Here is a 13,976-nt window from a genome sequence, read left to right as displayed (position 1 = left end):
CCCTGAGGCTCTAATGAGAAGGTGGCAGAATACACTGAGGATATGGAAGATGACATTTCCTTTGTCTGAGTGCTCTAATTAAAGGCTCTAATACTTCCTGGTGCCTCTAACCTGGCCTTCAATACTTTCTGGTGATTGTAACCTGCTGGTCAGGACCTGTGAATTGGCATGGGGCAGGTAGGCAAATACTACTTTTAGAAGGAGCTGGGAGAGTGGCAAAGAATTTGGGGGGAACTCTGGAGACATCAAGGCTTTTGTATCCCTGTGAGAGAGGCAGCAAGAAGATTATACTTGAATTGTACAGAGTACAACAAAGATTGTATGTTGCTTTATGGAATGTACTAGACTTAGAGAAAGCAACTGCATTCAACACGGTGTTTGTTCTTTTTGCTCCATTGGTGGTTATACTAGTTTTCTATATCTTTTTCATGTAATACTTTCCCCACCGTAAGTCACAATCAACTTGAAGGTACATCACACACACACACACACACACTTTCCCCCTAGAACTCATTTTTGTCTTGGTAAACTTTTTGTCTTGTTTAATTAAACCTGTGGACTTTCAGGCCTGGTTTCGGCACTGAGACGGCCTTGGTCGCCCTGTTTGATGACCTATGTCGGGAGAGAGACAGAAGGAGTGTAACTCTGCTGATTCTCCTTGATCTCTCAGCGGCTTTTGATACCATCGACCATGGTATCCTTCTGGAGAGGCTTGCGGAGTTGGGAGTCGGAGGCACTGCTTGGCAGTGGTTCCGCTCCTACTTGGCGGGTCGTCTCCAGAAGATAGTGCTTGGGGAACATTGCTTGACACCATGGGTTCTCCAATGTGGGGTCCCGCAGGGTTCAGTTTTGTCTCCCATGCTTTTTAACATCTATATGAAGCCGCTGGGTGCGGTCATCAGGAGTTTTGGAGTGCGTTGTCATCAGTACGCTGATGACACGCAGCTCTACTTCTCCTTTTCATCTTCCTCCGGTGAGGCGGTCGATGTGCTGAACCGTTGCCTGGCCGCGACAATGGACTGGATGGGAACTAACAAACTGAGACTCAATCCTGATAAGACTGAGATGCTGTTGGTGGATGGTTTCTCTGATCGGATGGTGGATATATACCCTGTCCTGGATGGGGTTACACTCCCCCTAAAGGAGCAGGTTCGTAGTCTGGGAGTCGTTTTAGACTCTTCCCTCTCACTCGAGGCTCATGTAGCCTCGGTGGCCCGGAATGCGTTCTACCAACTTCGGTTGGTAGCCCAACTACGTCCCTATCTGAGTAAAGAAGACCTCTCATCAGTGGTACATGCTCTGGTAACCTCGCGTCTGGACTACTGCAACGTGCTTTACGTAGGGCTACCTTTGAAGACGGTTCGGAAGCTACAGCTAGTGCAAAATGCGGCGGCCAGACTGCTAACAAGAACCAAGCGGTCTGAGCATATAACACCTGTGCTAGCCCGTTTGCACTGGCTTCCAATATGCTTCCGGGCCAGATTCAAAGTGTTGGTACTTACCTATAAAGCCTTATACGGCGCGGGACCATGATATCTGTCGGAACGCCTCTCCCGATATGAACCCGCCCGTTCACTATGGTCTACTACGAAGGCCCTCCTCCAGGTCCCGACCCATAGGGAGGCCTGGAGGGTGGTGACAAGATCTAGGGCCTTCTCAGTGGTGGCCCTCGAACTATGGAATAGTCTCCTCGAGGAGGTGCGCTTGGCGCCGACACTATCATCTTTTCGGCGCCAAGTTAAAACCTTCCTCTTCTCTGAGGCATTTTAATTTAAGTTAATTTAATTTTAAATTGTTGTAATCTGATTTCAGTTTGTACAGTTTTATATACTTCGTTTTATGAGATTGCGTAATTTTATTGTATTTTTTGATGTTCACCGCCCAGAGAGCTATTGCTAGTCGGGCGGTATATAAGTTTAATTAATAATAAATAAATAAATAAATAAATAAATAAATAATTTTGTTATTCACTACTCACATTTGAAGCCAAATCACAAACTACTTTGAGGTGTTTTTGGGGAGACATAGGAAGGGGGGATTATTAGGTTGATTTATAAAAGGGCCACCTTGTAAAAAAATCCCGCCTTTATCTGGTGGCAGCAAGTTCTTGATAAGAGAAAGATGGGCTGAACAGAGGGATACACTCTGTGATAGCCAGGAACTCCCTTCCCTCAGACAGCACAGGACCCAGAGTGGCTAGGGTGCCACACAGGACTGTTAACAAGGGACCCCATACATTTCCAGACCTGTGGGAAAAGATTATTCCCCTCCCCCAGCTTATTCACTTCTCCCCCCCCCCAATGTGGAATAAGGTAGCGGGATATGAAATGGACTAGGACTTGGGAAACCAGGGTTAAAATCACCTGTGAAGTTGTCCTGGTTCCCAACCAGTAAAGCAGGCTCAAGGTTTGAAGGCTGGTTTTTTTAATGAGCTTTATTCAAGAAGTCAGTATAGGAATAGTGGCATGATTCAGGATACAGAACACTAACAGATTAGGCATATCTAATGTTGCCACCCTGGGCTCCTGCTTGGAAGAAGGGCGGGATATAAATAAAATAATCAATCAATTAATTAATATTTCTGAAAGAGGCTAGGCATCTCTCCTGATACAAACTAGGCAAATAGAAGCAACAGCTTGCTGCATATCTCAGGATACAAACCACTTAATTTCATCCATCATTTTAAGTTGAGACCTATCCCAGTCTGCATCTGTGTTAGAATTGCTTTTAGTATGTCTTTTAATGTCTTTAACTATTTTTTAAAAGATGTTTTTAAAGTTCTTTTAAAATGTTTTTAACATTTTGTTTTAATGTATTTTAAAGTCTTTTTATGATGTTTTAAAGTGTTTTTAGTGTTTCTGTTTGCCGCCCTGGGCTCCTGCTGGAAGGAAGGGCGGGGTATAAATAAAATAATAAATAAAAATAAATCCACCCATAATAAATATGAGAGGTGGGTGGGCAATTACTTATCTGTGCATTCTCTAGTACTGTCTAGTACTGAAGCTGTCTTTTTTTCTAATCTCCATTACCTTGGTGAAAGACAGATTGCGTTCACATTCCTCTCTCTCTGGAAGACTCCAGGTTGTTCATTAAGTGTAATCTGTTCAACAGCTAGGTCTGGGCTGGGTGCCAGTGGGAATTCCTTTCTTCCTGTCAAAGATGCAGGGTCCGATTAACTCATCAGAGCTGCCAGAGGCTTCTGGAAGTGCTTCACCCAAGATTTCCCTAGCCCCTTCTGCAACATCTGACCCACTCTCACTCCTCCCAATCTTGCCAAAGGTTCTCCTTGGGCCCATGACATCAACTCACTATCTGTCAGCCCAGGGCCAGTACCAGGCATGCCAGAGCCCTTGGGCACCCGCCTACATGCCTCACCTACCTTTCCCTTGAAGTGCATGCTGGCTGTGCTGTGCACGCATGCCTACCATCAACCAAGATTCCCTTAGGGAAGCCTCAGCCGGCATCTTGGTTGATGGCAGGCATGTGGCTGCAGTGTGGCCAGCATTTACTTCAAGGGAAAAGTAGGTGGGGCATGCAGGTAGGCATCACTGGCCTGCACAGTAGTAAGGGGTGCCTGGGAGCTCCCTCTCTGCGGTCTGTGGCAGGGTTGGAAGTTAACACTGCCACGGATTGTAGAAGGGAGTGCTAGCCACCCACCCCAAGGAGGGGCACTTCAGGGGCTTCTTAGGCCCCAAGGGCTCTTGGCCAGAGCCCAACCTGGCCACCCTCTGGTGCTAGCCCTGTGTCAGCTTAATATTTGAGTCAAATATATATAGTCTAGGTCACCACAGCGTTGTTGCAAGAATAACTTTGGAGAAAGGAGACCAATAAATGCCACCTTCAGCTCCACCTTGAGGAAAAATGGAATGAATATAAATACAATACTGATAAATAAGGAATAATCAAAATTAAAAGTCTGTCTCCAACCTGTCTGATTTTGACTTGGGAGAGGGAGGGCAGGCTTGGAATCATGAAAAAGCCCAACCTAAAAATAAAAGGAAAAAGAATCTGGGACACAACCAGGATGTTCAGGCCTACAAACACTGGACTGTGCACGTAGGTCTTTGGTCAATCCAATGTCTGTCTTCCTACTGGGATAGACTTGCTTGGGTGAGGTGTGCAGGCAGGGTGTGCAGGTATGTTCCCATGCTACATATGGGCTCTGCACACTGAATTCTCATCTGCACCATCCAGCTTTGTGCGTCTTTGGTTGGCCAAAGTGTTTTATAGTCTTTTTATTGCCACAACAATCCTCTAAAGTAGATCCTAGTGTAATTTTAGCAAAACAACAAAAAGAATAGTACAAGCACCTTTAAGACTAACAAATTTATTATAGCACATGCTTTCTTGAGTCCACATAATCAGATGAACCATTCTTGGTAATCCATGTAAGGTTATGCAACCTTCAGAAACCCATTATGAATTGTTTGCAGGGCACTTCAAGAGTAAAGTTGGTAACTTTCGAAGCAATCTTGACATGACATCCACATCTTAGGATCTATTTCAGTTGATGTGGTCTGATGACATGAACTGAGTCTTTGTGACAATGTGGCCAGCAAAGTGTCCCCTCGACCCTTGCCCTTCTTGGCTTATTAAAGCTTGCCAAGGGGGTATGACTGAATGGATCTAGGGTGTGGTTATCACATCCTTGTGGGAGTGATTCCAGTTGCCCTAAAAGAGGCTGTGATCTGACCACTCTTGAAAAGGCCCATTTATTTGTTTGTGACAACTCTGGGCCAGGTTCAAATACTCTCCTTTTAACAAAGATGCTAAAGAGGTTTGTGGTGCAACAATTGTAAGTACTCTTGGATGAAACAGATTATCTTCATGCATTTCAATCTGGGTTCAGGCCTGGTTATGGGACTGAATCAGCCTTGGTCACCCTGATGGATGAGAACAGGGGAAGTGTGAATCTGTTGTTCTTACTTGATCTGTCAGCAGCTTTTGATACCATTGACCTTCTGAGCTAACTTGGTGAGATGAGTATCGGAAGCACAGTGTTACAGTTGTTCCAATCCTATCTCCAGGGTCCGATTCAGCGTATAGCATTAGGTGATTGTCTTTGGCCCCATGGCAGTTGTGCTGTGGGATGCCTCAGGTTGCCATCTTGTCCTCAGTACTGTTTATATGAATCTTAGTCACCAGAACAAAGCATTTCCATTAGCGACACCTAGAGGGGAAATAGGTTGATGAGCCAATCAGTTGTGAAATCTCTTGGAAGCTGAATTTAAAAAAAAATACTCAAGTTGCTCCAACCAGATTTTACAGTTAAAAGAGGCAGGGCTTGACTAGGGTTGTGTGCCCCCATTTTCAGAAGAGAGAGGTGGAAACATGCTGGAACATTCAGAACAGTCAGTGTGTTTCTACCCATAGACTCAGAATAGTTGGACAGGGCCTATAAGGCCATTGAGTCCAACCTCCTGCTCAAGGCAGGAATCCAAGTTAAAGCATAGTCGACAGGTTGCTGTCCAGCTGCCTCTTGAATACCTCCAGTGTTGGAGAGCCCACCGCCTCACTAGGTCATTGGGTCCATTATCGTACCATTCTAACAGGAAGTTTTTCCTGATGTTCACTTGAAATCTGGCTTCCTGCAACTTGAACCTATTATTCCATGTCCTGAACTCTGGGATGACCGAGAAGAGATCCTGGCCCTCTTCTGTGTGACAACTCCACTCAGTCATCTGAAGGCTAAACTTGCTCAGTTCTTTCAGTCTCTCCTCATAAGGACTTTGCTTCCAGTCCTTTGATCATCCTTGTTGCCCTCCTCTGAACCCATTCCACTTTGCCTACATCCTTCTTAAAGTGCGGTGTCCAGAACTAGATACAGTACTCAAGATGAGACCTAACCAGTGCCATAGAGAAGGGAACTAATACTTCACGTGATTTGGAAACTATACTTCTGTTAATGCAGCCTAAAATAGTGTTTTGCCTTTTTTGCAGCCACATCACTGTTAGCTTATATTCAGCTTCTGATAAACAATTCCAAGATCTTTCTCACATGTAGTATTGCTGAGCCAACTATCCCCTATCATATAACTGCATTTGGTTTCTTTTTCCTAGGTGTAGAACTTTGCACTTACCCTGTTAAATTGCATTCAATTTTTTTCATCCCATTAGCCTATCAAGATCCTTTTGAATTTTGTTTCTGTCTTCCACAGTATTAGCTATTCCTCCCAATTTTGTTTCATCTGCAAATTTGATAAGCATTCCCTGCACCTCCTCATCCAAGTCATTAATAAAAATGTTGAAGAGCACTGGGCCCTACAGCACCCCACTCATTATCTCCCCCCCATTTGAAAAGGAACCGTTGATAAGCACTCTTTGAGTACAATTCTGGAGCCAATTGTGGACCCACTGGATAGCTGTTCCATCCAGTCCACATTTAGCTAGTTTGCTAATCAGAATATCATGTGGCATTTTGTTAAAAGCTTTGCTGAAGTTGAGATATATTATCTGCACAGCATTCCCACAAGTCTACCAGGGAGGTTACCTGATCAAAAACTGAGGTAAGATTAGTCTGGCAGGATTTGTTCTTGATAAATCCATGTTGACTTCTAATAATTACTGCATTTTCATGGTGTTTTCAGATTGACCGTTTTTTAATCTGCTCCAGAATTTCCCAGGGATTGATGTCAGGCTTACTGGTCTGTAATTCCCAGGTTCCTCCCTTTTGCCCTTTATGACGATAGGGACAACATATCTTTCCCAGTCATCCGGCACTTCACCCTTCCTACACAATTTTGCAAAGTAAGATAATAGATAGTGGTTCCAAGAGTTCTTCAGCCAGTACCTTCAATATTCTAAGATGCAGTTCATCAGGCCCTGCACAATTGAACTTGTTCACAGTGATTAGGTATGAACTGAAGAACAATCTGTAACCATATGCTTGAAAAACTGAGTTAAAAGTATTCTTGGTTTATTCATAACTTCTGTTAAAGAAATATGTTGGTTTTAAAAGACACACCTGGTTCTTGGCCAGCTAGCACAAAACACACAAGTGTTAGCAAAACATAAACCAAGATGGAAACAGTTATCAAATGGTGGTAGCGGAATTAACTCTAGAGCAGTGGTTCTCAAACGGTGCGCCCAGGCACACTGGTGTGCCCTAAGAGGTGGCTAGCTGTGCCTCAAATATTATGAAAGTATATTTTAAAAATGAGAAGAAACCCATTTGTATAGGGTAAGTAATAGGTTGCTATAGTTTAGATTATTTTTATTCATAGTTTAAAATATATTAATATATTTTTAATTTTGTACATGAAGTGTGCCAGAAAATTTTTATATGTTTTACAGTGCACCGCAAACCAAAAAAGTTTGAGAACCACTGCTCTAGAAAGTAACTGTAATAGGTTACAGGGGATCGACCCAGGGCTGTGACCTTTTAGAGATTATAGAGATACACAGGGAGGCTTGAGGCTTGGCTATACCTAGATGTTTGTTAGCAAAGGCTGGGGTGTGGGGTGGGGAATGAAGCAAAGACCCTAATAGCAGCATTGTTATAGAGTGTGTGGCGGATAAAAGTGCCTCCATTTGTTAACGGCAGAGTGATAGCAGGTGACAGCGCGTCACCCACACTAAAATTTGTGACAGTGGGCATCTCTTCTGAAGAAAGCTGAAGTTGCTAAGGTGCTGAGCATCAATAAAACTGCAAAGTGTCCACTGTTTCTTTGCCAAGGAGGAAGATGGGCAGAGAACCAGAACAGGTGGAGGCCACACAACTTTCATCCCAACAGAGAAGCTACTGTGACAGCAGGGACGCCTTCTGAACCCAAAGTAAGACACTTTTCAGTTTAATTAGGTGCTAAGCATTGCAATTTACAAATAGTTAAGTATCCACGGTATTTTTGCAAGGGAGGATGGTGGGGAGAAACCCAGAATGTGGTCATGCCCCCATGACCTCCTAGCAGCCCCATCAGGTCCAGCTACATTTTTATAGAACTCCCTCTCTTGTACACACTCTCACATGCACACTCATGCACACTCATATATACTCTCAAACACAAACACACTTTTGCATTTCCAGCCCTCCCCACTCTAACACTGGAAATAAAGAAGCTAACTGGGCTCCTACTGGGAGGAAGGGCGGGATATAAATCTAATAAATAAATAAATAATAAAACTAGTACTATTAACTAGTACAATAGCCCTTAGAACTATTTGTCTGTAATTTGGCAGGTCTCTTCCCCAGGAGCACCTGTTATGTCTGTGGTTTTTCAGATCTACAGCACACAAAATACTAGGGTAGGTTAAGTGATCCTCAAGTTTGCCCTTGTGGGAAAACTGCTACAGCTGTCATTCTAAATTTCATCCCTCTCAGGAGGGGGACCATGCCTGCAGTTGCATCCAATCACTGCTATTTATAATAAACAATGGGAGGAAATAGCTTTTTAAGAAATGATTTGGACCCAAATAAGTTGAATCAGATAGGATGATGAAATAGAAATGGACTGCCTTCAAGTCGATTCCGACTTATGGTGACCCTATGAATAGGGTTTTCATGGTAAGCGGTATTCAGAGGGGATTTACCATTGCCTTCCTCTGAGGCTGAGGCATTGACTGGCCCAAGGTCACCCAGGGAGCTTCATGGCTGTGTGGGGATTGGAACCCTGGTCTCCCAGGTCATAGTCCAACACCTTAACCACTACACCACACTGGCTCTCTTTTAGATAGGATGGTATTCAGTACTAATCATACTCAAGAGTAAACTCACTGAAGTTAATAGACATGACCTGGATTCACTAATTTCAATGGGTCTACTCCGAGTAGGACTACAACTTGCTGATTAACAGATACAGATATGAAAAGGGATGGACAGTGCAAACCTCTAGTAAATGTCTCTTTACAACTCACCATATTATTCTGATCTCCCTCCACTCCCCTTCCCTTGTGTGTTTTGTCTTTTTATTTTTACAACCCTGATAACATGTCTATATCTCATCTTAATTTTGAATGGTGCCTACCACTAGTATGGTATTGAACTGTTGACTGGTGTGAGCTGCTGCTGGAGAAAGTTTTTTGTTTGAGAAATGGGATAAAATGATGAAATTTTAAAAGGGGTAGGCCTAGAAGTAGGCATTGTGAGAGCAGGGGCACAGGATATAAATTCAGAAGAGCAAAATTACCACAGGCCTAACCACAAGTGCCAAAGACACTTGAAGAGAGACACTGCTTACAAGTGCCTGTACGCTAATGCTAGGAGCCTCCGAACCAAGATGGGAGAACTGGAGTGCTTGGTCTTAGAGAAGAGCATTGATATAGTGAGCATAACCGAGACCTGGTGGAATGGAGAAAACCAGTGGGATACGGTTATCCCTGGATATAAACTATATCGGAAGGACAGGGAAGGATGTATTGGTGGCGGAGTCGCTCTATACGTGAAAGAAGGCATTGAATCCAGCAAGCTCGAAACCCCAAAAGAGGCAGACTCCTCCACAGAATCGTTGTGGGTGGTGATACCGTGCCCCAGGAGGGACTTAATACTGGGAACGATCTATCGTCCCCCTGATCAAAATGCTCAGGGAGACCTTGAGATATGAAATTGAGGAAGCATCCAAACTAGGAAATGTGGTAGTAATGGGTGACTTCAACTACCCGGACATAGACTGGCTGCATATGTGTTCCAGTCATGACAAAGAAGCAAAGTTTCTAGATATTCTAAATGACTATTCCCTAGATCAGTTGGTCATGGAACCGACCAGAGGGACGGCAACCCTGGACTTAATCCTCAGTGGGGACCGGGACCTGGTGCGAGATGTAAGTGTTGTTGAACCGATTGGGAGCAGTGACCACAGTGCTATTAAATTAAACATACATGTAACTGGCCAATTGCCAAGAAAATCCAACACGGTCACATTTGACTTCAAAAGAGGAAACTTCACAAAAATGAGGGGATTGGTAAAAAGAAAGCTGAAGAACGAAGTCCAGAGGGTCACATCACTCGAAAATGCTTGGAAGTTGTTTAAAAACACTATATTAGAAGCTCAACTGGAGTGCATACCGCAGATCAGAAAAGGTACCGCCAGGGCCAAGAAGATGCCAGCATGGTTAACGAGCAAAGTCAAGGAAGCTCTTAGAGGCAAAAAGTCTTCCTTCAGAAAATGGAAGTCTTGTCCGAATGAAGAAAATAAAAAAGAACACAAACTCTGGCAAAAGAAATGCAAGAAGACAATAAGGAATGCTAAAAAAGAATTTGAGGAGCACATTGCTAAGAACATAAAAACCAACAACAAAAAATTCTATAAATACATTCAAAGCAGGAGACCATCTAGGGAGACGATTGGACCCTTGGATGATAAGGGAGTCAAAGGTGTACTAAAGAATGATGAGATTGCAGAGAAGCTAAATGAATTCTTTGCATCTGTCTTCACAGTGGAAGATATAGGGCAGATCCCTGAACCTGAACTAACATTTGCAGGAAGGGATTCTGAGGAACTGAGACAAATAGTGGTAACGAGAGAGGAAGTTCTAGGCTTAATGGACAATATAAAAACTGACAAATCACCGGGCCCGGATGGCATCCACCCAAGAGTTCTCAAAGAACTCAAAGGTGAAATTGCTGATCTGCTAACTAAAATATGTAACTTGTCCCTCGGGTCCTCCTCCGTGCCTGAGGACTGGAAAGTGGCAAATGTAACGCCAAACTTCAAAAAGGGATCCAGAGGGGATCCCGGAAATTACAGGCCAGTTAGCTTAACTTCTGTCCCTGGAAAACTGGTAGAAAGTATTATTAAAGCTAGATTAACTAAGCACATAGAAGAACAAGCCTTGCTGAAGCAGAGCCAGCATGGCTTCTGCAAGGGAAAGTCCTGTCTCAGTAACCTATTAGAATTCTTTGAGAGTGTCAACAAGCATATAGATAGAGGTGATCCAGTGGACATAGTGTACTTAGACTTTCAAAAAGCGTTTGACAAGGTACCTCACCAAAGGCTTCTGAGGAAGCTTAGCAGTCATGGAATAAGAGGAGAGGTCCTCTTGTGGATAAGGAATTGGTTAAGAAGCAGAAAGCAGAGAGTAGGAATAAACGGACAGTTCTCCCAATGGAGGGCTGTAGAAAGTGGAGTCCCTCAAGGATCGGTATTGGGACCTGTACTTTTCAACTTGTTCATTAATGACCTAGAATTAGGAGTGAGCAGTGAAGTGGCCAAGTTTGCTGACGACACGAAATTGTTCAGGGTTGTTAAAACAAAAAGGGATTGCAAAGAGCTCCAAAAAGATCTCTCCAAACTGAGTGAATGGGCGGAAAAATGGCAAATGCAATTCAATATAAACAAGTGTAAAATTATGCATATTGGAGCAAAAAATCTTAATTTCACATATACGCTCATGGGGTCTGAACTGGCGGTGACCGACCAGGAGAGAGACCTCGGGGTTGTGGTGGACAGCACGATGAAAATGTCGACCCAGTGTGCGGCAGCTGTGAAAAAGGCAAATTCCATGCTAGCAATAATTAGGAAAGGTATTGAAAATAAAACAGCCGATATCATAATGCCGTTGTATAAATCTATGGTGCGGCTGCATTTGGAATACTGTGTACAGTTCTGGTCGTCTCATCTCAGAAAGGATATTATAGAGTTGGAAAAGGTTCAGAAGAGGGCAACCAGAATGATCAAGGGGATGGAGCGACTCCCTTACGAGGAAAGGTTGCAGCATTTGGGGCTTTTTAGTTTAGAGAAAAGGCGGGTCAGAGGAGACATGATAGAAGTGTATAAAATTATGCATGGCATTGAGAAAGTGGATAGAGAAAAGTTCTTCTCCCTCTCTCATAATACTAGAACTCGTGGACATTCAAAGAAGCTGAATGTTGGAAGATTCAGGACAGACAAAAGGAAGTACTTCTTTACTCAGCGCATAGTTAAACTATGGAATTTGCTCCCACAAGATGCAGTAATGGCCACCAGCTTGGATGGCTTTAAAAGAAGATTAGACAAATTCATGGAGGACAGGGCTATCAATGGCTACTAGCCATGATGGCTGTGCTCTGCCACCCTAGTCAGAGGCAGCATGCTTCTGAAAACCAGTTGCCGGAAACCTCAGGAGGGGAGAGTGTTCTTGCACTCGGGTCCTGCTTGCGGGCTTCCCCCAGGCACCTGGTAGGCCACTGTGAGAACAGGATGCTGGACTAGATGGGCCACTGGCCTGATCCAGCAGGCTCTTCTTATGTTCTTATGTTCTTAAAATATAATTAGAGATACTCAAGGAATTTGATGTGGGCATATTCCAAAGTGAATTTACCTGGTACACATCTCGGAATGCAGTTATCTTTTCGGATTTGGCACTGCTCCAAATTTTACAAGGTTATCCAAGGTCTGCCATTTAAAAAATCCAGTCTTGTTTTACAGGTAATAGCTGCTCCATGCCACTAGAAAGTCCAAGACTAGTAAGTTTTTTGAAAAAAGGCAGACCATAGATCACCTCATAAATGATGGATGTATTCCTCTGCAAAGTTATGGAGACTTTTATTTTTTTAGTTACATATTTGTACGGAAATCAGACAAAACAAAAGAAAGGAACACATGCAAAAATGACATGGACTGGAAATAGACTGATCCATCCCTAAATATAATAATAAAAATAGGGGCAAATAACTAATTCTGTATTTTACAGTGGCATCAACAAGTATAAGAATCCTTCTGCAGTGTTCACTCTGAGGATTTCTAAAGAATTGTATGAAGCGGGAAAGATGAAAATTTGGAGGAAATGTCCCTAGTCCCTGCCAAAACATGTCAAGTAGTAAATGTGTGAAGTGAGCAGGAGTTACTTTGCAGGTTCAGCTCAAACCTAGCCCAAACTGAATTTGGCTTTCACTATTGTCTTCCTGTAACAAGGGAGACTGGTGAGTTTTTTGTTTTTGAAAAAGCAGAAACATGGTGCAAAGAGTTTATTAAATTTAAAAATCAAAGCAAAGGGCCAAAAGGATGGGAATGTGTCTAGAATCTCCATTCTTCCTTTTAAAATATAATTAAAATTCACCCCGTTAGGTGAATGAACCATCTCCTGAAGTCCAATTGTATTCAAGCCCAAGTATATCCACTGCCAGCAATGGATGAGGTGCAACAAAGGGTTGGCAAGTCATCCTTGTTCAGGATGGGTGTGTCTGATGGAGAGACCTTTGCTCTTCAGGAGACGGTAGATGGCACCACCCTTTCCTTTTCTGCAGCTGCACTTGCAAGAAACGTCTTTGTGTCTCCCAAATCAGTGTCCATCAGCCTTGGAGGGCATGAAGAATTGTCTCTTAAAAGCATTCATGGTTTCCCCAACTCCTTCTTGAAAAAGCTGTCTTTCACACAGGGATTGGCCTCAGCTTCCCTAAAAACAAAAACACAGAAGGGAGAAGATGAGGGCTCAAGGCAGAGCTCTGCTTTCCATTCCTGCATCCGCAGCCAAAACCAACTGCCATTGCTTTGTCACATGCATAACAGGTCTCCCAAGAGCAGTAGCTAGCAGGGTTCCAGCCAAAACCTTCTCTGCGCAGAATGTCATGCCAATGTAAATTAAGTCTAAATTATGCAAATGTAATGCCATTTAAAATGTTTACATGCAAACAGCCAAAAATAATAGAATTTATTAAGTGTGCTCTATAGCCTAGTGACAAATCTAACTCTTCAGGTATGATTATTGCATGGTACAGCATGAGTGAGTCTTGCGCAGGAAGAATTTCAGAATACAAACCAGTTTCTAAAAGCACAGAAAGGAGAAGCCAGTAAGTCGGGGGCAGAAGGATACCTCTGGTGATATGCATGAGAATTTCATCCTGCATGGAAGCATCTCTGGGTTGGGATCTGGAGCAGAAAATATCTACCGAAAAACCTACATTCTGCTGCAACTCTACTTTTGCATTCAGATTTTAACAACTATGACATGCAAAGGCATTTATTGTGTGCAAGAGTGTTTTCATTCTACATATTTTATTCTCAGCCTGTTTTGGAATTTTTTTTGCAAGTTTGTTGTTGCTTGCTTGCAAGTGGTGTGCTAGCAGG

General features: G+C 43.2%; 2 protein-coding genes across 13 annotated transcripts in view; one reads left to right on the top strand and one right to left on the bottom strand.

Annotated features, from left to right (window-relative positions):
• LOC133369271 (uncharacterized) overlaps positions 1 to 13,976 on the top strand; it is a 63,733-nt gene that overhangs the window by 34,769 nt on the left and 14,988 nt on the right. For all 3 annotated transcript variants that reach the window (XR_009758854.1, XR_009758853.1, XR_009758855.1), the window contains exon 3: positions 7,676 to 7,773. The gene's annotated coding sequence lies outside the window, so the exon portion shown is untranslated. The remainder of the gene's footprint in view (positions 1 to 7,675; positions 7,774 to 13,976) is intronic.
• The window catches only part of KIFC3 (kinesin family member C3), an 80,486-nt gene continuing 78,949 nt past the window's right edge, over positions 12,440 to 13,976 (bottom strand). For all 10 annotated transcript variants that reach the window (XM_061594371.1, XM_061594373.1, XM_061594376.1 and 7 more), the window contains one exon: positions 12,440 to 13,305. In XM_061594371.1, the coding sequence (XP_061450355.1) occupies positions 13,280 to 13,305 (26 nt within the window). In that variant the 3' untranslated portion in view covers positions 12,440 to 13,279. The remainder of the gene's footprint in view (positions 13,306 to 13,976) is intronic.

This window comes from Rhineura floridana, chromosome 13, assembly GCF_030035675.1.
Source record: "Rhineura floridana isolate rRhiFlo1 chromosome 13, rRhiFlo1.hap2, whole genome shotgun sequence".
In the NCBI taxonomy this organism is placed as follows: Eukaryota; Metazoa; Chordata; class Lepidosauria; order Squamata; family Rhineuridae; genus Rhineura; species Rhineura floridana.
This window is presented reverse-complemented; position numbering and strand designations above follow the sequence as displayed.